The sequence below is a fragment of the Bidens hawaiensis genome, unplaced genomic scaffold, assembly GCF_021521415.1.
Source record: "Bidens hawaiensis isolate Kalapana, Puna unplaced genomic scaffold, B.hawaiensis_p1.1 tig00000536_1, whole genome shotgun sequence".
Taxonomy (NCBI): domain Eukaryota; kingdom Viridiplantae; phylum Streptophyta; class Magnoliopsida; order Asterales; family Asteraceae; genus Bidens; species Bidens hawaiensis.
Window position 1 is genome coordinate 2,935,791 of NW_027491034.1, and position 25,083 is coordinate 2,960,873.

The window sequence follows — 25,083 nt, forward strand, 5'->3', positions numbered from 1 at the left end:
TTAAGGTATGACCCCCGATGGTCATATCTTCCAAAGTTTAAAGGTTTTCACCTTTCTTATGAATTAGAGTTTCTACACTATCGCCTGTAGCGCACGCTATCCAACGTCTAGTCCGAGGCAGCGGGACCAGTACACGCTTAGTGGCTGAAAATTTCGTTGTCTTCGGCTATATGGAGGATCCTACGATTTATGGTAGACGTACCATACCACCAGTTTATAACATTTTCATGTTATCTCACGTTTGGGCTAAATCCTGGTTTGGGCAAGTCCCCAGTCAACATCCGTATATTGGGCCAGTCCCCAGTTTGGGCTTGTCCCCAGTTTTTGGGCTTGTCCCCAGTTTTGGGCTTGTCCCCAGTTCACGGGTTTGTCCCCAGTTCACGGGCTTGTCCCAGTTTATTTTATGGGTGTGTCCCCATTTTGTTGGGTTTAATCCCAGTTAATATCATAAGTTGTTTGCATCAGGTATCCTAAGTTCGATTACAAAGATCACAGAAGGATCAACATCTATGGATTCAAGATCCTTAATTTATTTTTACAAGGATTACAGAAGATTCAATACTTATGGTAACATAGATCTAATTAGATCTTATGGTGTGACTTCTACTTATCAATTTACATTTACTTGTCTAAAATCTTTATAAACTCTTTTATGTAAGGATTCAAGATCCTTAGTTTATCTTTTACAAGGATGTCCTATCCTTAAAGCTTTTCCCGAAGTTATTTCTTAGAACAATTTATGGATTTAAACTATAACAAATATGATTTCAGAATAATAAAACATCACACAAATAGTTAAAAGCTTAAATTATTATTATTAAGTCACCCGGACTTCAAAGATCCTTAACCCAGATTTCACCATTCAAAAAGATGGACCATCCACCCGGGTTAAGCAGGTGTTACTAACAATTATCATGATAGCTCTTAGCAGAATCCAAGGCCTGTGAGATGCAGCAGAATAAGTTCAAAAGGATTTTGGATTTACAATAGCAAATAAGGAGGATAAAGGATCCTTACGGGCGTGGTTCATGGATAGCTATGGACTTTGGAGTCTCTTTCTTAACAATCAGATAATCAATGTCTTCAAGAGAAAATTGAGAAGTAGACTTTCCAGACTTCTGAGCACCTACAAAGCACAATTTAAAGAAAGTTTGGCCGAAAAAGCAAAGTTATCAACTGAAAAGCACGTTAGAAGAAGGATAAGCTGAAACTCGAATTCAAAGGCAAAATGACAGCTGTGATCTTATCACAACCGCCATTTTGGGGGCAATTGTTAGTGAACATTAATTTTACTCTGTGGATACGTACTGGCACATGTTCTTGGATCAGTTATCCTTAGTCAAATCCTGTCAGGATCAAGGATCCTCAGTACTCATTATTTACTAACGATTGTTTCCTTTGTATAATAAGATATTTGACAGATGTAACGGCTAAGAGACCTGGTCTACCCCCTATTTCGCAGTATAAGTGATGGAGCACGTGGTCAAAGTGGCTGTTACGTTTATATTCAAGATAATGGCGGATTTTTAGGAAAATTAGTAATTGTCTTTATTATTTATAACTCCATTGAGTTATGATCAGTTAAGGCACACACCCTATATATACTACACGTTCATAATCATCCAAGGAGCAAGCCAGCAACACACACATACACACTTAGAATTATTGTAAACACTTATCATAATCTCCAACCTTGTATCCTCATTTTTCATATTAATAAATTGGTGATAGACAAGTTGTCATCACCTGGGGTTTTTTTCCTATAATATGATTAAGGTTAAAGGGTTTTTCCTCGCAACAAATCACGGTGTTCATCTCCATTTTGTTCATATATTTATTACTATCACCATAGCACTATACCTCACAATTACGGATTTGGATACATTATCCTTAGCAAATTTTTGTCCAAAACAGAGATCATATATCGTAATCGACTGTTGAACTACCGGTGTATCAGAAACGATACCGGTTAGAGTTCGTAGCTATATCGTGTGTGTGGTATTGGGTTTTTTTTATTCTTTAGGGCAATCTTTTTATAAATAAAATTTTAGTAAAAATAGGTAAACATACAATTAAAACTTCCAACCAGGTATATATTTATTTAAGGATGGTTTGTAGGGGGAATATGCAATTGTTCCTACTTTCTAATATTTTAATTAATAAGTATAAGGTTATATAGATGCTTATGTTGATAAAGTTGATCAACATATACATATACAAACACTCGTACATTTATATATGTTAGTCTAAGAGCCTAAGTTAACTTAGTGAACCTGCATTAGGGAGGAAACGCAGCTCGCAAGAACCCAGCAAACATCTAACCCACATTCAATAGCTCATCGCAAATCGCTAGAACCCGTCAAACATCCAACCCCATGCGATGGTGCTCCCGCCTACCCTCCCAAGATCCATTTGCCTCTCTCCTTTTCACACTCAAATGCCTCTTTGTCTCTCATCTCCTTTCTTCGGGTGTTATAACCCGATTTTACAACCCTAATGGCGGCCACAACGTTCTCGGAATACCCGAGGCACCATATTGGGTTTATCCGAGATCGCCCCACCTCCCTAAGTTAACTAGCATTTAATGTATTTACACCGGTCAACTTAGGGAAGGGGACCGCCCCACCTCCCTAAGTTGACTTATTAATAAGCAAAACAACACAATTAGTCGGTTGTTGATGAATAATTTAATTTCTAATTAAAAACCAGATAATCCTTTCATTTGTTAAAAAAGTTAAAACATAATTAATGCATTTCTCTCAACTGAGTATCACATTAATTTGGCTTTAAAACCACCAAATTATATTTTTTTTTTAATAATTTATTTTTATTCATAAAATTACATTATATTCATATATCCCCATGCAGCCAAAACAATCACAAGTTTACATATAGAGTGAAGATGACAAGGACGTTACTGCTGCCGATGTTGTTGTTGATGTTAGTCCTTGTGCAAAATGGTGAATCTATATGGTTAAATTTACCAAAATCGGGTTACAAATGCGTGATGGAGGAACTTCAGAACAATGTCGTCGCCGTTGGCGAGTACAACGCCGTTATCTTCGAAGGTCTTGTACTTCGTAATCCAACTGTCTCCATCGCGGTAAGCATCTCCTTAATTCCTCAGTTTTTAAAAATCTGAAGTTGTTTGGATCCCATCACCTAGATGATGAATTTAAATTTAGGGATGTAAACAAGCCAATGCTCACTTTGACTTATGAGAACTCGAGCTCGGTTCATGAGTCATTTTCTTGAGATTGAGCCCCACTCGTTTATTATTTGTTAGCTCAGTTATATACATTTTCAATTATTCTTTTATATTTTGATAAAACAATAATTAAGACTAATGTAACAGAGTAATCTTTCGATGCCCATAGGCGAGCTAATCCCTTCCCGCTGATGACAAGGGTTCCTTGATTACGTCCTGCCTTGGACTCATCAGGTGAATAGCAGCGTCGGATGTGCAAGCATCCCGATGCTTAAACACCTTATCAAACTGAGGCCGTGCCCAGTGAAGTCCGGGATTAGCCAGTAAACCCAAGCGTTCAAGCACAAACAAGTAATCAGACCTTTGAATATCTGGCCCGTGACACTAAGCTCGGTTCGAGCTCGTGTACTGTAACATCCGGCCCCTCGCACCACCAATATTGTCCGCTCTGCCCATGAAGAGCTCACGGATTTGTTTTTGGTTGCCTAAAACGCGTTGGTGATTGAAGAGGCAGGACATTACTTATGAACCAGTGATCTCTCTTGTCCACGGCCGATATGGGATAGCCTAAGAGTGGGACAATGTTGTGTTTGCCAAGGGTGTTACATGTACTACCTTAAATGAGCCAAAACTTGGCTCGAGCTCTGCTTTACGGTGTGAAATCAATGCATGAGGATCCAAAAGAGGCAAAACTTAAACATACACAAGGCTTGTTAAGGCTCGAGTGCTCGACCGGCCTGAATGAGCTTTCGATACAAGGGTCAAGCTCGGGCTCGAAAAATCTTGGCCCGTTGTGAAATGTTTACATAATTTGATTAATAGTTTCAGTTGTTTGGAAAGATAGGTTTCGAAAATTACAAGTGATAATAAACAATATTCATGTGATATATCCTCCTATTAATTTTTAAGAAACAAATGAAGTCTAATTATGGATTTCGTTACATTTGCAGGTTAAATCACCTCATGGGAATCTTATTTACCATAAGGAGAATGTAACAGAAGATGAATTTGCATTCACCTCAACCGAGTCTGGGTTGTATCTTACATGTTTCTTGCCTGATAACCCTGATACAGGTGGAAAATTAGCTGTTAATATTGACTGGAAGATAGGAGCTGCTGCAAAGGATTGGGATTCAGTTGCTAAAAAAGAAAAAATTGAGGTGAGTACTGTACGTTCATTTTTTATTACAGTTAATTAAAGTTTTAAAAATTTATTTTATTAGAATGGAATGATGATCTTGGGTTTATTCTACATATGTATATTGTTAGTTACTTATTATTTTTGATTATCCGATGGTATTGATAATTAAGAATCATGTGTGGCAATTTTGATTCGCAGGGCGTTGAACTGGAGTTGAGAAAGCTTGAAGGGCATGTAGAGGCCATTCGTGATAATCTGGTATACCGCAAGAGCAGGTGAATATTACTACAATATGTAATCGCTGTATACGAGTTTCTTAATAATAATAAAATCATAATTAAGTTGTGTTGTTGTTATGGTTGGTTATGCAGAGAGGCAAACATGAGGGAAGTGAGTGAGACTACGAATTCTCGGGTGGCATGGTGCAGTATCTCATCGTCGGGTATCTGCATTTTGGCTTCCGGTGCACAACTATGGTACTTGACTCGTTTCTTCCAAAACAATAAACTGATCTACATTTTCAACTCCCTAGTGGTTATGTCGTGAAATGGGACTTAAATCATCAAATTGTTGTTCTTTTGACTTTTTGTTTGTTGATTATTGTGGATTCAAGATTTTAGTACCATATTATAGAACCGTTCTAAATTTTTTGAGACATAACTTACACCATTTTCTAGGGGTGTGCATGGTACCATTTCGATATAGTTTTGGCTAACACCAAAGCTTCGGTTTCTTGAGTTTTTGAAACCGTTCAGTTTCAGCTTTTCGCTTTCAATTTTCGTTTTCCGTTTTGGTTTCGGTTCGGTTTCGGTTTTTGCCATTTGAGCTTGAAAATTTAGGCCGGAAAAAAATTTGGCAAAAAATAATGAATTTATGTATAAATAATTTTGTTCATTGTAAAATAATAGACTATTATATGTTTTGACCAAAAATATTTGAGTTACATATTTGTTAGATTCTTATAGATTACTTAATATAAAATATAGAAAAAAAACACTTAGGAATTCGGTTCGGTTTGGTTTTTCGGTTTTTATCACATGCAAAACCAGAATCGAACCACTAGCTCGGTTTTACAAAAAAATAAAACCAACCCGTCGGTTTTTGTTTCTGTTCGGTTTTTTCGGTCTGGATTTTTCAATTTTTTCGGTTTTGGATCGGTGTTTTTGGTTTCTTGCGCACCCCTACCTTTTTCAATGAAAGACTTGGCTGCGCTAATTTGATTTGGAGGAGAGCATGTGTTGTTAGGGGAGGAGGAGGAACAATTCATGAGGACAATCGTTATCTACAAAAGATTGCATGTGTGTGTGTGTGAGAGAGAGAGAGAGAGAGATTGCTGTGAGAGAGGAGAGAGAAGACAGGCACGTAGGTGATCAATGACGCGTGTGGCCCCCTCTCGTTAAAGTCGGTTTTAGATGTATCTTAACAAACTTACCATAAGACGTTTCCATAAGTGAATGAGTAATCGATGTTTTTCTATCCGTTTGTCTATTTAAACAAATTTATGTAAGTAAAATTGACCATAAAAAGTTTAACTAGTTATGATATATATTAAGTTAAAGTACAACAATTGATATTAAATTTCCATTGAATTATATTACAATACAAAGCAAAGGAAATGAAAAAATTTACATGAAAGCAAATTACATGAATATACAAATAAACAAAAGAAAAATAAAGCGAGTGTTGGCTAGGGATTTTTATTAACAGAGGTCCATAAAACATATTTCAGGCTACTCAGGTGAACCCGAATATCTCCCAGGATACAACAGCCGAAGCAGGATACAACAGCCGAAGCAGTATGTACTGTCGGGACTAACATAGCACTGGAACTATACCTGAAACTAGAGCGTGCAAGCGAAACGAACGAACTGAACTTGAACTATCCATGACGCGTGGGTGTGATCTGGTTATCTATGTGTTTTGAGTTGTGTCTTCAGCAGGCTCTCACCTGAGATGACAGGTAAGGTGGTGACTCATCGCCAGTGCAAAGTGCGTCACATTGCGCCCATCACCGAGTCTGTGTGCGTTGGATGCTAATGCCACCAAGTGTATCATGTCATACAAGAATATAATCTTATGAAATTTCCCATAGTTGAAGTTTTCAATCACAACTTAGAGTACCGATGTCACATTAAATAAATATGTGAAATTACAAAACTATCATCATATGCCTTGCATATATCCAGATTTATTGAGAAAAGTTACTTGAGTTTGGACCAAATGACATAACATGAAAAGATTTTAAATATGAAGTATGTGTTCTGCCAATTTTTTTATTAAATGACATCAATTGAAAAAAGCGTTCAAACACAAGTGACTAGTTTTATTATTATTATTCTTAATTTGGTTTTGAAAAATACATTAGACAACTATACAAGCAATAGTCACCCATCCTACATCAAGTCTTAAAATATGGGTTTTTTTACATACATCGTGTTTCCAAAATACTCATCCAATTTGTCACACATCGGGCGATCTGCCACACATTGGTGTGATTTTTTAGAACATGTGTTTTTTTTTGTCTTTTTGTTGTCTTTTTTCATTATTTTATTGTTTTTTGTCTTTTTGTTGTCTTTTCTTTTCTTTTATTTCTTTTCTTTTTATATTATTAATCTTCAAAAAAAATTATTTTTTTAAATTTTTTTCATTCTAAACCAAGTTTCAGGTGAAAACCGAGTAAAAGTCGAACTTCTCGTTTGAAAAAATGTGTTTTTTTTTGTCTTTCTTTTATTATTTTATTGTTTTTTTTCTCTTTTTTGTATTTTATTTCTTGATTTTGTTAGTTTTGTTTTTGTGTTAGGCCGTATGTAGTGGGCGGCGAAGTAGGGCGAAAAGAAGCGATAGGGAGCGCAAACACCCCCTGGCGATTTTAGGGGCAATAGGGGGCAGGGTTTTTGTCGACGTTAAATATTATTATTATATTAAAATTTGACCGTTGGGCCCCAAACGGTCATTTATAAAAAAAACAAAATTAATTAAAACAATATATACATATATGCATATACTATACCTCTTCTTCTCCAAACTCATATCCATTTCATACACCACACATAACCAAATTCTTCATAAATACAACAAAAATGAATCATAGAAACCACCTGAACCACTCATTCCCTCATTTCGGTCAATTCCATGGTTCGCAAAATCAACCGAACGTAAACATGCAATGCAAACCGAACACCCAAAACCAACCGAACCAAAACTATCAGTTTCCTTTTCCCAACCCAAAGCTAAACATGTATGCCAACTACCTCATGCCCCAAAACCTCATGTCGGCGTTCGGGTCTACCCAATCGGGGGAGCCGATGGCTCAACATGATCCATACAAGCAATGGACCGAAGAGGAGGAAGTAGCCCTCGCAAGGGCTTGGATCGTCATTTCAGAGGATTCCGACGTTGATAAGTTTTTTAATATTAACTATTTATATAATTTTATATAGTGTTATTAAAAATGTATACTAATTGTGACATGTGTCGCAATTCGCCTAGTTTGTAGCCCTTCCTTAGTGGGGTGTAACCAATTTTTATTTTCAATAATTTTTTGTTTTCAATCTATCGGTTTTAAAATTACAACGAAACAACAATTTTAAAATTGAAACGAAACAATATAAACAAAACAAAATTTATATAATAATATTAAATACATAACAACGAGTTCGAAAAAAAGAAACAAAACACAAAACAAATCTAAACTGCAGCACCACTCGTGTCGTCATCTCATCTGCGTGTGGTGGGCTTATCCCCAGCATCATCTTCGTCGTCGTTCTACCGTCGTGACATCTCGGATTTTTTGTATTTGTATTCGTTTATGTTTACCCGACTCGAGAATGTAATTCGGAACTTTCTTTTTAATAAAAACTTGTATTTATGAGTATTTAATTTTGTTTAATTCATTTTATATTTTCGTATTATTTAAACTCATCAAACAATACTATTTAAATATATGAATTACTTCAATAAAGCCAGTAGCTTAAACAAGTTTGAGAATTTTTATTAATGAAAGTCCCAAACTCGGGTTTAAGCGGATGTAAATCCACTCGATCTTGGTATTAAACCAAGTTTGGTTCCAACACATCACAAACTTAAAATTTAAATAATATAAAATGAAACACAAATTAAAAATGTTAGGAAATATTTTTGTTGATTTGAATAGTGACTAGCTCGTTAAAACAAGAAGTTTGACGTTTACTCGGTTTTTACCCGAAACTTGGTTTAAAATGAAAAATATTTAAAAGTATTTTTTCTAAAGATTACTAATACAAAATCATAAACAAACAAAAGAAAAGAAATAAAAGAAAAGAAAAGACAAAAAAAACAATAAAATAATGAAAAAACACAAAAAAACACACTTTTCTAAAAGACCCCACCAATGTGTGGCGAATTTCCCGATGTGTGGTATATTGGTGGTGTAATTCCCAAAATGACCCATTCATAGAATGTGTTTCCAAGTTTATCGCCGACGACATGATAACGAACACCGACGATGCATTACTGAAACAAGTAGGTTAACGACACGTGGCCGGAATCCGTGTTGACGATGCGTTATGTTGCTAACGTAGGGTAGCGGGATGCGTTATGTTGCTAACGTGGGGTAGCGGGATGCGTTATGTTGCTAACGTGGGGTAGCGGCGATGCGTTATGTTGCTAACGTGGGGTAGCGGCGATGCGTTATGTTGCTAACGTCGGGTAGCGGCGATGCGTTATGTTGCTAACGTGGGGTAGCGGCGATGCGTTATGTTGCTAACGTGGGGTAGCGGCGATGCGTTATGTTGCTAACGTCGGGTAGCGGCGATGCGTTATGTTGCTAACGTGGGGTAGCGGCGATGCGTTATGTTGCTAACGTGGGGTAGCGGCGATGCGTTATGTTGCTAACGTCGGGTAGCGGCGATGCGTTATGTTGCTAACGTGGGGTAGCGGCGATGCGTTATGTTGCTAACGTCGGGTAGCGGCGATGCGTTATGTTGCTAACGTCGGGTAGCGGCGATGCGTTATGTTGCTAACGTGGGGTAGCGGCGATGCGTTATGTTGCTAACGTCGGGTAGCGGCGATGCGTTATGTTGCTAACGTCGGGTAGCGGCGATGCGTTATGTTGCTAACGTGGGGTAGCGGCGAAGCGTTATGTTGCTAACGTGGGGTAGCGGCGATGCGTTAGGTTGCTAACGTGGGGTAGCGGCGATGCGTTATGTTGCTAACGTCGGGTAGCGGCGATGCGTTATGTTGCTAACGTCGGGTAGCGGCGATGCGTTATGTTGCTAACGTCGGGTAGCGGCGATGCGTTATGTTGCTAGCGTAGGGTAGCGGCGATGCGTTATCACTAACGCATCGTGGAACCCTTGTGTTGTCATAACAAGGTAGCAGCAACATAACGCATCGCCGCTACCCTACGTTAGCAACATAACGCATCGTGGAACCCTTGTGTTGTCATAACAAGGTAGCAGTAACATAACACATCGCCGCTACCCTACGTTAGCAACATAACGCATCGTGGAACCCTTGTGTTGTCATAACAAGGTAGCAGTAACATAACACATCGCCGCTACCCTACGTTAGCAACATAACGCATCGTCAAACCTATGTTATACGTAACGTAGGGTAGCATCGATGCGTTATGATGCTAACGTAACGTAGGGTAGCAGCAATGCGTTATGTTGCTAACGTAGGGTAGCAGCGATGCGTGATCCACTAACGCATCGTCGACGACCTATTCCGGACACGTGTCGTTATCCTTTTTGGTCCGCGACGAGATAACAAAGTGACAAAGTTGAAAACTTGAATTATTGAGGATAATTTTGAAAACACATTATTTAAATGGGCTATTATGGAAATATTTCCTTTTAATTTTGGGTGATGTCTCTAGTAGGACCCTAAAATATTTCATTATGTTAGAACCTTAATTAACTAATATTTATTAGTATTTAAATAATAAAAGTATAAATTGGTTGTGGCTCAATGGTAGAGCACTCACTTTACTAGTGAGAGGTAGGGGTTCAAACCTCACTGTCACCAATTTATATAGGAGATATGAGGGATGACCCTGGATTGCCAGGGTTCGAGTCCTGATCTCACCCGGTTTTACCGGCTCCTCGCTGTCGTGCCATTTGGCGGGCGTGGGGGTCGGGTTTTATCCGATGAATCCCTCAATAGGTGAACGCTAGGGGCTCCGTTTGTCCGGATTAATGGTCGGATCGGGCTACCTTTAGCCAATGGGAGACGCGTACGGAGTATGTTAGTTAGTTGGTCGTTAAAAAAAAATTAATAATAAAAGTAATAAACGAAAAGAGAGATTTTGAAATGTGGAAAAGGACAAAATAAAATGGTAGTGGTAGAAAACAGATGCTTCCTTCTTCTGTTGAGCATCATTAACATTCAATATTTGGTTTGAGTGGTATTTATTTATTTATTTACAGTCAGATCAGATGCTCTGCAAGTGCAAATGGGGAAATCCGAACCCCAATTGCCAATTAACAACCACAACCACAACCACCATCAGCCGTCGTACTTCCTTCAGTGCTCCACCCGACTCTTCAGTTTCAAGTGCGTTGTCGTTTTGCTTCTCACCGTTGCCGTCTCACTCTCCGCCATCTTCTCCCTCTTCCGTTTTCACCACCGACACTCAGGCTTTGATGCCACTGATTCGATCAACCACGCCGGTATGTATTGTATTCATTCATTCTAGGGTTTAATTTTTGACATTCTGATAATTGAGTATGATACGGACGGCCCAATGATTCATGCTCCTGGTCCAACAGAAGATACATTAAGAAGCCCATTCGTTATTTAAATTAATTACTTTGTCTCCAAGTTCAGTTAGTTACTGCATGTCGTCCACTATTTCCATTATCACATGTTAGTTATTGGTGCATGTAGGAGTTAGTTGCATGAAATAAGGAAAACATGGGTATGCCCTAGTTTCTCTTGCATGCTTAAATTCTGTTTTTGCATTGAATGGATTATGAGAAAATTGCCCCAAAAAGTCTCTTGTCCTCTCTTTGTTCTTTGGAGTGTTTGCCTACTAAAAAAGGCTACAACAGACTGCTTGACCTAATTTTAGATTGTGCCTAGCTTTACAGTTGAATTGGAATGCCTGATTTTGGTTGATGAATCTCTAACATCAACCTACGCTTTTCATTCTTAATTATTTCTGCTTTAATCTTGGCTTATTGTAATTAGGGGTTTGCTACTAGTTAGCGAGTGAGTGTTTTTCTTCGTGGTTTCAACTTTGAAACGCTGGTTTATGTATTCTAATACTTGAATACTTGAACTAGGGTTGATCAATTTCAGCATAAACTTAACCAGTCTGCAATTACAGTTTACTATTCAATAGTCATATTATGTATGCTTATTATAGTATTATGCCATTATTTCAGCTACAGTGCAGGCATACTTCCAACTGGAAAAGCCCGTTTCCTTTCTTATTCCTCAAATTGCAAGACTAGAGTATGATATCAATGATGAAATAGGCGTCCCTGGTACACAGGTTTCTTACAACAATAACATTTAGCTTTCTTATTTTACTTCATTAATAGGCTTCACCCAAAACACGCTTTGTCTTAATGTGCTGGTACTGTTATTAATAATTACTTTGTCAAATATAATTGCATTTTTATATTTTAATAATATCTAATTTTTTGAATAAAATAATTTAGGTTTTTTTATGCGCAAAAAATACAGTTTTGGTGACTTTTGAGTTTGACCCATAAGTCATGTTTCTCTGATAGTTTTCTTTTTAATTTACTCGTTAGCAGGGCCGTAGGGGTGTAAATAAGCCAAGCGTCCGTGACCTACTCGAGATCTGCTTGCTAAAAGCATGAATCGATCAATCTTAAATGAGCTCGAGCACTAATAATGATCTTCTTTTAATGTATGTGCCTTTATCGAGCTCCAGCTGGCTTGCGAGCCTAAATGAGCCTATTTTTATTATAATTTATACTTAATATATTAAGTTTATGTTTTTATAATAATAACAATCATAATAATAATTATTATTTTTATTATTAGTAGTAGTAGTATAAATTCCGATTGAAATAACGAAATCTAATATATATTATGTTACATACAAAAATTATATTTAAAGTTTATATAATAACTAATTATAAATGTATATAAGTTCATTAATAAATAATAACCCGAGCTTGAAAAACTACTCATGAACTGAGCTCGAGCTTTAGAAATAGAGTTCAAAACGAACCAAGCTTGTGCTCTAGAAAGAGAGCTTGAAACGAGCCAAACTCGAGCTCGCTCGGCTCGGCTTGTTTACATCCCTACACGTTAGTTATAAACCATAACCCGAATGGGCCCATTTAAACTAAATTGGTTGCAAAGGTTTTGACTTGAAAAATTATCCTAAATCTTTGTTATATTTGCCAGGTTGCTATCTTATCTATGCACGAATCGGGTGCATTTAACTCAACCAAAGTGGTGTTTGGTGTTCTTTCTAAACCTATGAATTCTCCAATAAACTCCGTGTCTTTAAGCATTTTAAGATTTTCATTAGTTGACCTTTTTACTCAAAGTTCTAATTTGAGACTAACAAAATCAATATTTGGAGCACCATCTTCTTTTCAAATCCTCATGTTTCTGGGTGGAATCACAATTATTCCTAAGCTATCTTCTTGGATGCCACCGCAAGTTCTATTTAACTTTACTCTTCATAATTCTCTATATGAGATTGAGGAAAATTATCTTCAGTTAGAAAAACAACTAAAATCAGGGTTGCGGCTAATGCCTTATGAGGTACGTGTTTTGCTTGAGTGTTTGTTATATTTATACTCATGAAGATATGTTTCATTTGTCTTTTTGATAGATAGAACATTAATATATGTTATGGGTGTGCACGGATCGATTTTGGGCTCATAGTGAACCAGAAACTGAAAATTTGGTTTCTGAAAACCTGTTCAGTTTTTGTTTTTACAATGCGTTTGGTTTCAGTTTTTGCCATTTGGGCTTGAAGTATTTTGGCCAAAATCAAGGACCAATATATTGAATTTGGGCCTAAAACTTTTGTTATTAATGGTTATTGACATCTGTGCCTAAATTTTTGGGCACCATTAATTATTTGTTTATAAATTACTGAACAATCAAAAATAAAAATTATAATCCAATAATAAATGTCGCTTTTTTTGTGTTTTTACGGGTTCAGTTCTGGTTTGTTTATTTCGGTTTTCAGTACATGCAAAATCGAAACCGAACTGGAAATTTGGTTTTTGGTAAAACATAAACCAGACCGTTGGTTTTGGGTTGCGTTCGGATATGTTGGTTGTGGGTCGATTAGTTTGGTTTCATGCACACCCTTAAATTATATTTTGGAAATATTCATGAATAACACAGTTCTTGTGCACAGAGCGTATACCTGCAAGTGACAAACAAAGATGGATCAACAAATCATCCGCCAGTTACAGTCCAGGCATCGATTGCTTCCACCCTGGGGAGTCTGGAGCCTGAAAGACTGAAGGAATTAGCTCGGGAAATAACGGGATCTTCACCTGCAATGAATCTTGGACTGGATCATACTATGTTTGGTAAAGTTAAAGAAATCAGTTTATCATCTTATCTCTATCATACTCTGGATGCGCCTGCACCTACACCTACGCCTTCTCCTGCCCCGTCACCTGATCAAATGGGGCCCACTATCTCTCCATCTCCTGACGGGAGGCGTTACCGGTCTTTATCTCCTTCTAGTTCTCCATTGCCTGACGGGAGCCGTCCAAGTTATCATGCTTTTCCACCTCGTTGGCCCCCAAGTATTTCTCCTTTACCTGATGTGTCTTATGGATCTAGTCCTCGCCAAGAAAACATGCATCAGAATGGTTTGGCATCTTCACCTCACTCTGTTTTACCATCCTCTTGTAAGTCACTCTTTCTATCCCAGGGAAGGAATCTATGAAGGATACAAATTATTTTGAGAACAAGCATAATATAGTTTCATTTTTCCAATTTTAAAAAGTATTAAAAAGAAAAAAAGAAATGATATAAATGTAACCTTAATGTTTCTCACTTTGAAATTAAAAAATATGGATTGGTTAGTATGATTTTTCGTTTATATAAATAACCTACACATGCATAGGCTATCTAAAAATATTTGAAAAAAAAAAAATTAGTTTTGAGGGTTTTTTATGTGGATAATCTATGCAGGTGTATGTAAGCACACCATTTTAGAAAATGAACCATCGATAAAAAAAAAAAGGGGCAATAGCATATGTTTCCCTCCAAACTTCACTAAATGCATATATACCTATGCCATTAAAAATTTTGGCCGGGTTATATGCATTTAAGAATGGTTTAGAGGGGGAGATATGCAGATGTCCCTAAAAAAATAAGGGACTAATTTTTATATTTGTTCTTTTGTTCTCACAATGAAGTGTTTCAGTAATTATCCTCACCATATATCTAGATGTGGTTAGTGATCTGGATATCTTGTAGTTGTGGAATTGTTATTTATTTGGCCAGAATACTATTGAATAATATAAGTATTGGTGATTAAATGACTCATTCACTCGTAAATGGGCTTAAAGTAACTAATGTGCTAAAACGGGTAATAAAAAGGTTAGGATTAATTTCATATGTGCCACTACAAAGTTTGAAAACATCATATATACCCAGCCAAAATAATTACCCCAATTAATTTCATATATGCCCACTACAAAGTTTGAGAATATCATATATATACCTAACCAAATGAAAGGAAATGGCCTGAAAGTTGTCAAAATTATATTATATTTTTAATGCACAAAACCTTGTAAATCATTTTCTTTGACGATACTGGATCATGATATGAAACTTATAATGATACATATGGATCCTAACATTGATATCAATCATGGTTTTGTAGCAGCTTCAGGAAGTGGTGATTTGTGGCGTATACTCTGTCCAGTGTTGTTCATCCTAATCATACTCCATATCGTGTAATAGCATGTGGATATGGTGGCTTACAGTTTTGCTATTAGCATCAAGCTATGCATATACAATCAACTTCTACTAAATATATATATTATATATAACGACACGCACAAAGAAAGCAGAATAGTTGCAGGTCAAAGCCAAAAGGTGGCGGGCCTGGTGACAAAGACAATGTGTCCATCAGTCCATGTATGCAGTAGTATTATCAAGGAGATCCAACTAACCATCTAGTTAAATGTAATGATATGTTATGGTTCTTTTTGAGCATCTGCATGCCTAGTACAAACAAACAATCAACCCTTTTATCATCATCATTAAATGTTTAATTACTTCGCTGATTTGGGATTTTCTCAGCACACGCCACCCTCAAATGCACTACATCAGTTTGCCACCCTCATAACCATACAACCATACATACATTTATTTATGTGTTTGTGTGTGCATATGCGTGTACTTTCATGCATACTCTTAACATTTTCTGTCATTTATAAAACATTCACATATCATACACTTACCACTTAAAGGTAAGTGTATTAACTAATCACATTGAATATATGGGGCTAGAAATCACATGAGTCATGTTTCTTTCTGAGTTAACTGTAATACATCTCCTTAGTTGCGCATGGCTAACTGTGTAACAATTATAGTATCAATTAACTACTTCTAACTAGATCACACTTCTAGGTTAGTGAAACCCCTAAAGAACAGGGGACCGGGGGAAGCGCCCCTAGTAGCGGGGTTCTAGGGGCGGCGGCCCCTAACAGGGTCCAAGGGGCTATGTGCACACACACGAATCAAGCTTTCACTAAACTAGTCGATCGAGTTTCATTCTAATCGAATCGAGGTTTCATTAAATCGAATCGAGTTTTCATTTGATTCGATTTGTTTCGTTTTTCGATTCGATTCGTTTCATATTTACAATTCGATTTATATTCCAAACGAATCGAGTGTTCTCAAGAACTCGATTCGAATATGCTTTTCCATGCCTTTCAGCTATAAACGTTCTATTTCACTCCTATATGACTGTCTTATCAATATAACGGGTTCTGGGTCATAACAACTTCATTTCCTTACTTTAACACGGTCTGAATGTCACTAGTTCGTCCCGACTCATTCCAAACAACTTGTTTACTACAAAGTTTATGTTTTTCTTACATCTTACACTCTGATTTCTCATCCTACCAAAGTGTTTTGCCAAAACGATATAAAAGACACACCCTTTAAGTTACAACTTACCTCTTTTAGTTTCAAGTTCGAGCTTAGATGCAGATTTGAATGTGTTTCTTGCTTCGGATCTGGTTCGACACTCGAATCTGACTATGATTCTTGTTGCTCGACGATGCAAGACTCGAAGCCCACTCTCCTATATCTCGGATTTGAATCCAGAAATGGAAGGAGAAGTGTGTGTGTGTGTGTGTGTGTGTGTGTGTGTGTGTGTGTGTGTATGGAGGCTGGTGATGGAATGAAGGTTTTAGGGAGGTTTAAAGGTGTTTAAATACCCCCAAGTGTGACATGCGTCATTTTCGGTTTAAATTGTATTTGTATGGAAAACCCGACTAGTTTTAGTCTTTCGGATTATTCGTTATTAATAAAATATTGGGTTTTATGTTCATTTATGTTTCAAAATTGTCGGATCAAGAAAACACCATTTACAGTGCCTTAAAACACCCTTTTATTATTAAAAACGACTTAAAACGAACTTCATACACCCAAATCGCCAAACAACCAAAGCTAAAGGAGTGTTTTAAACTAATGGATAACCCTTACTTTCTCCACCACCATTCACCTAGTTTGACCATTTTAACCTGTCCTAATACATGTAACTCTTGAAAACAACATTATGGCCAACCCTTCACTCTTTCCCTGTAAAAACAAGACCAATGCACATTTTGGTTTGCTTATTCACCTCAAACTCTCCCCAATCTAGATCTAAGTATTTTTCTTCAAACTCTTGATAGTTTGACTTCTCAATGTCAGACTACTTCTAATCTTTGTTTCTAACTAACTCTTGTTAATTAAAGCTTGTTATTATAGCTTGTTTAAAACATATTGTTTCCTTGGCTTTCCCTTCTCCGGCCATGGTCGGTTTAGGTGTATTGCTAGGTAAGGCTTCATGCAGGACTATTATAGTTCTTGTTAAACACTTTAATTTATGCTTTAATATATGTAAGCTTACTATTGTTGTTTAGTTTCTAATTACTTTAGTTTCCAAATCATGTAATGAGTTCTATGGTATTGGGTATGTGGCAACCATCCTCGGTTTCATTCCGAGTCAAGGACCGAACCAAAACCGAACTCTTGTTTAAATACTTTATTATTTACATGTTGTATGTAAGACTTGAATATTATCATTTCTAAGTTTATTATAATAAGTTCTATGGTATTGGGTATGTGGTAACCATCCTCGGTCTTATACCGAGTCAAGAACCGAACCAAGACCAAACTAAACCGAGTTCACTCGCTTAAGACACACTAGTTGTGTTTTGGGCCATTGAATCTCATATTTTTCTTTAAAACTATACTATAAACTAATTTTAATTATTTTCTCAAAATACTTGGTATGTTGAATCCAACTTGATCTTATAACAAGTTTGGACTGACAAAGCCAAACACTCGCTTAACGGACGTTAAGGTTCTTCCTAATAGAACTACACATTTGATTAAGTTTCTTTTGTTTTCATTGAGTTATGTCATAACATTTATCATTTTGGAATCTCGACTTCGGGCTTGACCGATTATCAAGACTCGAACCGACAAATCCGAACACTCGTAAAATCTCGTCTTAATATCTATTTAACAAAGGGTCTTGAAATACCACAATTATACCCAAATACTTACTTAACAAATGTTAAGTAAAACTAATGAATAGAATACCGAGACCCGATTTCGAGTAAACTTATTTTTCTAAAATCATTACTTTAATTCTTATGTATTTACACTTAAACCCTCAAACTTTAATTATTTGTCTTACTTGTCAAGTTATTTTACTTTAAAGCTTTTAAGTCCATCTACTAACTCAAGACCCTTTTTAATCTAGGTCTTGCTCGTTGAACTTAACTTTCCGTTTTACCGCAAACTAATCGCTCAAGTTACTTATTTCACGTGAGTACATTTCATCCCTCGTTTTCCTTTTTATACTTTGGGGGTAACATGCATACCTGTTCAAAACAAGAATGATTTATAATACTCTATCCTCAAACAACAAACTCTAGGTTGTATGATACTTAGAATACTTGCTCTATTGTGTGTTATATGTTTCATATGCTTTACATGCACGAGTGTTTATTTTTATGTTGTTGTTGAGCATCAATATGTATGATCATACGCACCCCTAACTACGTTAGCCTTGTGCTAGTAGAATAGGGCCTCATTATCCGAGTATATTGGTTGTTACTGATTAGAAAGGATCTTCATTTATTTATGATTTATATACCGCAATTGTTGCTTTTATTAATAGTTTCATATACGAGTTGTGGATTTTGCCTCTCATTATATATACTCAAAACTATGAAATTGCTCACCAACATTCGTGTTGACAAATGTTATTTTATGCATTGTTATAGGTTTGATTATTGGTTAATTAGAGTTTGAATATGCTACCTTATTTTGAGACCGTTTAGGTTATTATTAGAAGAATGAAGAATTAAATTCTTATATTTGGTGTTATTTTGTATGAACAAGATGTGTTACTTTTGATGATTGAATGAAATTAATGAGTTGTTTAAATTTTATCATTTTAATAGTGTCTTGTGTTCTTGAGCAATCCGTTGCATCCCGGCATGTTCTGCCGCCTTTGATCGGGGTGTGACACCAAGTCCAAGGACCTAAGACTCATCATCATCCGTTATTTCATCTTTTATTGATCAAGCCATTAAGTAAACAAAATTCTTTTATTTCTTATTTAAAAGTATGCCGTGATAATCACCATTAAAGCTTGGCTTGATTGCTTGATCCTAAGCTCGTATAACTTCTAGCTGATGTTCGAGCTGAGCCAAACTGTCTCGTTTAATTTCATAATTGAGCTCGAACTCACGATAACTCGGAGTGTATAGCCCTATTAATCTCCACCTTCCATACAAAGTAGGCTTTTTTGTTTTTATTATTTATTTTTGTTTCGAACTATATACAAAGAAGCCTTTTAAACCGTTAATTAATGTTGTTAAATGAATAATAATAAGAATAATAATAATAATAAAAAACAACATAAATTGTTATTTTAGACTTTTTGGGGTTTGGTTGATTGTAGAAAAAGAGGGTGAGAAGCGTCAGCCGAGTTGAAGTGACTGAGTCAGTCAGGAAACTCAGCGAGTGGAGTTGGTACGTAACCAATCAGCCATCAATCCATCTGATCTATCCTCCTTATCAAAACCACTCACAAGTCACAACTCTCTCTCTCTCTCTCTCTCTCTCTCTACAAACCCCAGAGAGACACAGAGCTGAATACTAATATTATTATTATTATTATTAATCCCCAATCCAAAACCCTAATTCATTCATTCATGTCTCATCACACAGTCGTCTTCCAAGCACCTCAAATCACACCAATAAACACTCACCTCATACCTAACGTCAAAACCTTATCATCATCTCTCATCAATCCTCTGTTGCCTGGCCGGAAGCTTCCTCCGCCGTGCCGGAAGGTATTTGTGGTCAGGAACTCTTCGGCGGTTGTTGACGGAGATGCCGTGGCCGGACTCGAACGTTGTTTCCAGATGGAGTTTCCGGCGGCGGTGGCTCATGGACCGGTGATGAAGGGACAGTACGGCGCCTTTGGTGCCGTGACTTTGGAGAAATCGAAGCTGGATATGACGCAGAAGCAGACCAAATCCAGTCCTGAGGTTTCTATTATTATTATTTGACCCCTAATTGTGAATATGCAGGATTAGGTTATTCATGTAATTTGCATAGTTTTCATTGCTCTCATGGATATTAATATTGTTTCTACTAAATGAATATGGAATTTAGTAAGACACTTGATATCATACAAATGCTACATCAATTGCATATTTTGCTACATAATCACCAGGGGGGGTGTAAACAAGCTTCCACTTGTTTTGACCTTTATTTCTAAACCTCAAGCTCGACTCGTTTACTATCTATTAACAGCTTTACTTATATCTATCATAGTTGTCAATAGAGAATAACAGTCATTAGTGAAAACCTACCTATACACTAGTTAGCGATAGCGGGCGCTATCTGATGTTTAGCGATACGGCGTTAAAAAGTTTTTAAAATGTTTTACATTAAAGCACTCCACCAAAATAGTAATTATAATAATTAATAAATACCACCAAAATAGCTAATATAGTCAATAAATATCACCAACATAGCTATTAAAATTCAAAAAAAATGCAGATGGTCGCTATTTCACGCTATCATGTCGTTATAGACCACTTAGCGCTAGCCTGATGCGATGCTATACACTATAGCGGGCGCTATTGACAACTATGATATTTATATTTACTTTTTTTGTTTACTTTAATTTTAATTTATATATATAACATAATATAAATTGTTTGTTATTTTCATCATAATATTTCATATATTAATAATTATTATAAAATATATATTAAGTATAGAGGGGAGGAGGGGTAGAGGACGACCGAAATTGACTTGGGATGAGAGGATTAGGCATGATTTGATAGACCTAAACCTCTCCGAGGACATGGTTGAGGATAGGAATTCGTGGAGAAGTAGAATTAAAGTTAAGGATTTTTAGAGAGAATTGAATACCTTAGGGCTTAGACTTAACTTATTTAGGTCACATACCATAATGGTATTTCCCTTACATATATTATTATTATTATTATTATTATTATTATAATTATTATTAGCTTTTATATAGCTGTTAAACTGTGATCTTATTATTAATATTATTATAATTAGTAGTAGTTTTTATATAACTGTTAAACTTTGATTTCCTTTATTTTGCTTCATTCACATGTACTTAGAGCCGAGGGTCTCTCTGGAAGCCACCTCTCTATTCCTTTGGATAGAGGTACGGTGTGCCTACATCCCACCCTCCCCAGACCCTACTTATAGCTTTGCTGTCGGTGGGATTTTACTGGGCATGATTGATTGATTGATTGATTGATTGATATATTAAGTAACAATTATATGAATAATAGGCTCGTTAATGATGCACCTTTGTTTTTTTACAGCTGGCAATCGGAGGAGGTGGTGGCAATATCGGGAAGAGCATAAACTTTGGTGGCGGTGATGGTGGTGATGATGATGGTGATGACGATGATTACTTTGATGAATTTGATGATGGTGATGAAGGGGATGATGGTGGACTCTTCAGGAAGCGGATTATTTTCCCAGAGGTTGTTGGTCAAATATTTTGTTTTTTAAGTTATATTCCATAGATGGTGAATATTAATGTTTCTTTATGTACATTTTGGCAGTTATTTGATCGGAAGTTTCTCGAGGCTGTATTGAACGAGTGGCAAAAGACAATGATGGATTTGCCATCGGGACTCCGCCAAGCGTATGAAATGGTAAATGATATTCTTCATTAGTATTTATTAGATGTGGGAAAAGTTTATAATAATATTAAATATGTAATGGTGATCAGGGACTGGTTAGCTCAGCTCAACTGGTAAAATATATAGCAATGAATGCAAGGCCAACAACCGCACGGTTCATATCACGTGCACTTCCTCAAGGGTTGTCTAGGGGATTCATTGGCAGGTATTCTATAAATGATAATAATCTAATATTGTTATAATCTACTTAACGTTTATGTTACTCCATATGCCTATAAACATGAATCGGTACAATCTGTTTAATCTTTGAATTTATTTAACCAGGATGATAGCAGATCCTGCATTTTTATACCGGTTTCTCTTAGAGCAGGCTGCTACAATCGGTTCCTCGGTTTTGTGGGAGGTTAAAAACCGCAAAGAAAGGTACTTTATTATATAACTATTAATGAATTGGATTCTTTATCTTATAATTTAATTTGTTTATTATTAATTTTTTGTTAATGTTATATAGGATAAAAGAGGAATGGGATCTTGCTCTGATTAATGTGCTGACTGTAACAGCATGCAATGCGGTTGTTGTTTGGTCTCTTGCTCCCTGCCGTTCGTATGGAAATACTTTTCGGTTTGATTTGCAAAACACATTACAAAAGCTGCCGAATAATGTGTTTGAAAAAAGCTACCCGATGAGGGAATTTGACATGCAAAAGAGAATACAGTCGTTTTTTTATAAAGCCGCGGAGTTGTGTATGGTGGGGTTAACTGCGGGGGCTGCACAAGGGGCCTTGACAAACCTTGTTGCCCGGAAAAAAGAGGGCAGGTATGCAGTGAATCACTTATTCTTTCTTTTGTGCAACACGGGCAGGGTGTAGTTGAGCCTAGCCAAGCTCGACTCATTTAACTTACAGAGTCAAGCCCAAGCTGGGCTCGTTTCGAGCTCTTTTTGTAAAGCTCGAGAAAGACTCCAGAGTTTTTTTTTTTCAAGCTTGAGCACGGGTAGCACTTGGCACGTTAATTATTAATTAATTACCTAGTTTATATACATAGTCAGTTATTTTATATACATGTTAATCATAAACTTTTTATACAACATAATATGTATGTATTATTTAGTTAATGTTATTAAATTTTATGTATATTATCAGGAATTAAACAATTAGCGTGATGTATATTAAAAGTTGCATTAGTTCAATGATCATGTATTTTTTTGAACAGAATGACTTAAAAAGAGCTTTTTGTCACAATAACTACACTTTGGGCCGGTTGAACTTGTTTGACCAAATTATATTCAGCTAATTATCATACAAATTGACTTGAGTTGACCTTTTTGTAAGAAAATGGGTCAAATTGGTCACCTCTAATACACAGGATTGTTTAATTTTGTGCCCATGGTTTTTACTTTTATTGTATATTCTAACTTTTTTCTTTATAAAACCGGTTCATCAGATTATCTGTGACAATTCCATCTGTGAGTACTAATGCACTCGGGTATGGAGCATTTCTTGGAATTTACGCCAATTTACGTTATCAGCTTCTGTGCGGATTTGATAGAGCAGTGGTCACTCAGTTTGATGTTATTGGAGTGGGATTGGCTTTCAGCACAGCCTTGAGGTATACTGTTGTATTTATATTATACTAAGATCATCTATATTTATAAAACCATATGTTTATACACAGAATTCTTAATGCACAACTTGGAGAGACATCAAGGTTAGCGTGGCTTGGGGTAGAGGTGGACCCGTTAGCTCATTCAGATGAGTTACTGAAACAAGCATACAACCGATCATCTGAACCCGCCAACAACACTTCTCCAAAATGGTTCATATCCAAGAACCCTGTAACTTCAGGTCTCGGGCTCCTAGGGTTTAGACAGGACCAAAGTCAAACCACCTCAGCGCCACCACCCAAGACCCGCAGAAAGAGAATCGTGAGGAAAAAGGTGACAACTTGAGTGCACGGTCTGGTTGAGTCGACTCAGTTTTGTACCTGAATGGGATACTGGTGGCTGACTAGTGTAATGATTCTGGTGGCAATGGGAAACTTTATGTTGACGAAAGAATCGACTGAATACTGGGAATGTTTATGATAGAAAGTGTGGAATTTTTGTTAAGGGTTGGGCTGAGATTTTTCATTTAGTAACTGAGTTTTGAAGAAATAAAAGATTGTTGGTTTATGGTAGGAAAGCAACTTTGTTTTGAACTTATGATTCGTCGTCGATTATCTGTAAGAATAAATATATTTTGTATATTTATTTATATGGTCATCATTATCATTTATATAAGAGTTAAGTGTCATTTTAATACCTATGGTTTGTCTAATTACGCAACTTTAGTACATTTTTTGAATTTATTGCAAATGGCTACCTCACATTTCAAAAACTTGCAACTTTAGTACTTTTTTCTAACCCGTCTATTTTTGTTCGTTTAGTCAGGGTTACTTTTAGTAATTTTATTATTTTTCTTTATTTTTTTTCTTTTAATTTAATTCTCCCAAAATATATGAATCATCATCTTCATCATCTATTCCTGATCCCCTTTCACCAATTCTAACAAAAACCCTAGCCTACGATCATCCACCACTGCCACCGCCACCGCCATCGCCAGCCGACAACCACCACCCACCGCACACCCTCTCTCTCTCTCTCTCTCTCTCTTCTGTACGATGTTGTATGAATGGTTAGGGCGGCACTCGGCGGTCTGAATTCGCCAAATCGAAACGCATCGGAGGACGACGGATTAGGTTTTCAAGTCAAGCAGTTGAGGGGTTCAAGGTTAGGGTTTTTATATGTGTTTGGGGTTTGGGTTTTCATCACATGCCACCTGCTCAACGGGTCAAATCTGACCACACTGGAGGCGAGTTTTCACGGTTGTTAAAGACCCTTTTATGGTTAAAAAAAAGCCTTGGTTCCGGCAACCGTGAAATCGTACACCTTTTGTCAAATAGGCTTTCTGTCTTGTTTAATCAATTTGAACTGATTGATTTCCGGTTGATTAACATCAATTTTATGTTTCATTTTCTGCAAGTTCAAGGTTGGAAGTTTGATTGAAATTTGGGATTTGTTGAGATCTATGGTGGTGGAAATTGTGTGGTAGAATGTGTTTGTTCGTACGGTTAAGTTTAAGCCTTTCATTTTAGATTGAGTGGTGGTGATAGTTTAGGATCAGGTGGTAGTGGTTTAGGATTTTGTGAAGATGATGGATAGGGGATGATGTTGATTTTTCAGTTAGTTTAGGAATTTTTTTGGTTAGGAAAGTATGAAAGGGAGAAATTTAATTAAATAAAAAAAAAATAAAGAAAATGACAAAATTACTAAAGTAACCCTGATTTAACGAACAAAAATAGACGGGGTTAGT

At 36.5% G+C, this 25,083-nt stretch overlaps 3 protein-coding genes across 3 annotated transcripts; all 3 read left to right on the top strand.

Moving 5' to 3' along the window:
• The first annotated feature begins 2,902 nt into the window (after positions 1-2,902).
• Positions 2,903-4,983, top strand: LOC143635258 (transmembrane emp24 domain-containing protein p24delta4-like). The gene is made up of 4 exons (XM_077103139.1): positions 2,903-3,103; positions 4,159-4,368; positions 4,548-4,624; positions 4,721-4,983. The coding sequence occupies exons 1-4, from the start codon at positions 2,903-2,905 to the stop codon at positions 4,893-4,895; spliced, it is 663 nt and encodes a 220-aa protein (XP_076959254.1). The 3' UTR covers positions 4,896-4,983.
• Positions 4,984-10,782: 5,799 nt separating this feature from the next.
• LOC143635269 (uncharacterized) lies at positions 10,783-13,790 on the top strand. Its single transcript, XM_077103145.1, has 4 exons — positions 10,783-10,999; positions 11,717-11,826; positions 12,717-13,082; positions 13,677-13,790. The coding sequence occupies exons 1-4, from the start codon at positions 10,783-10,785 to the stop codon at positions 13,788-13,790; spliced, it is 807 nt and encodes a 268-aa protein (XP_076959260.1).
• Positions 13,791-19,642: 5,852 nt separating this feature from the next.
• LOC143635863 (protein RETICULATA-RELATED 1, chloroplastic-like) lies at positions 19,643-23,830 on the top strand. The gene is made up of 8 exons (XM_077103593.1): positions 19,643-20,083; positions 21,407-21,571; positions 21,653-21,745; positions 21,823-21,938; positions 22,058-22,156; positions 22,245-22,550; positions 23,177-23,341; positions 23,408-23,830. Exons 1-8 carry the CDS (start codon positions 19,745-19,747, stop codon positions 23,679-23,681), a joined length of 1,557 nt encoding a protein of 518 aa, XP_076959708.1. The 5' UTR covers positions 19,643-19,744; the 3' UTR covers positions 23,682-23,830.
• The last annotated feature ends 1,253 nt before the right edge of the window (positions 23,831-25,083 follow it).

Coding starts and splice junctions, on each gene's coding strand:
- LOC143635258 (XM_077103139.1), top strand. CDS start 2,903: ATGACAAGGACGTTACTGCTGCCGATGTTGTTGTTGATGTTAGTCCTT. Junction 3,104..4,158: donor ATCCAACTGTCTCCATCGCG/GTAAGCATCTCC, acceptor TTACATTTGCAG/GTTAAATCACCTCATGGGAA. Junction 4,625..4,720: donor CTGGTATACCGCAAGAGCAG/GTGAATATTACT, acceptor TTGGTTATGCAG/AGAGGCAAACATGAGGGAAG.
- LOC143635269 (XM_077103145.1), top strand. CDS start 10,783: ATGGGGAAATCCGAACCCCAATTGCCAATTAACAACCACAACCACAAC. Junction 11,000..11,716: donor TGATTCGATCAACCACGCCG/GTATGTATTGTA, acceptor CCATTATTTCAG/CTACAGTGCAGGCATACTTC. Junction 11,827..12,716: donor TAGGCGTCCCTGGTACACAG/GTTTCTTACAAC, acceptor TATATTTGCCAG/GTTGCTATCTTATCTATGCA.
- LOC143635863 (XM_077103593.1), top strand. CDS start 19,745: ATGTCTCATCACACAGTCGTCTTCCAAGCACCTCAAATCACACCAATA. Junction 21,572..21,652: donor AGCGGATTATTTTCCCAGAG/GTTGTTGGTCAA, acceptor ACATTTTGGCAG/TTATTTGATCGGAAGTTTCT. Junction 22,551..23,176: donor GCCCGGAAAAAAGAGGGCAG/GTATGCAGTGAA, acceptor CCGGTTCATCAG/ATTATCTGTGACAATTCCAT.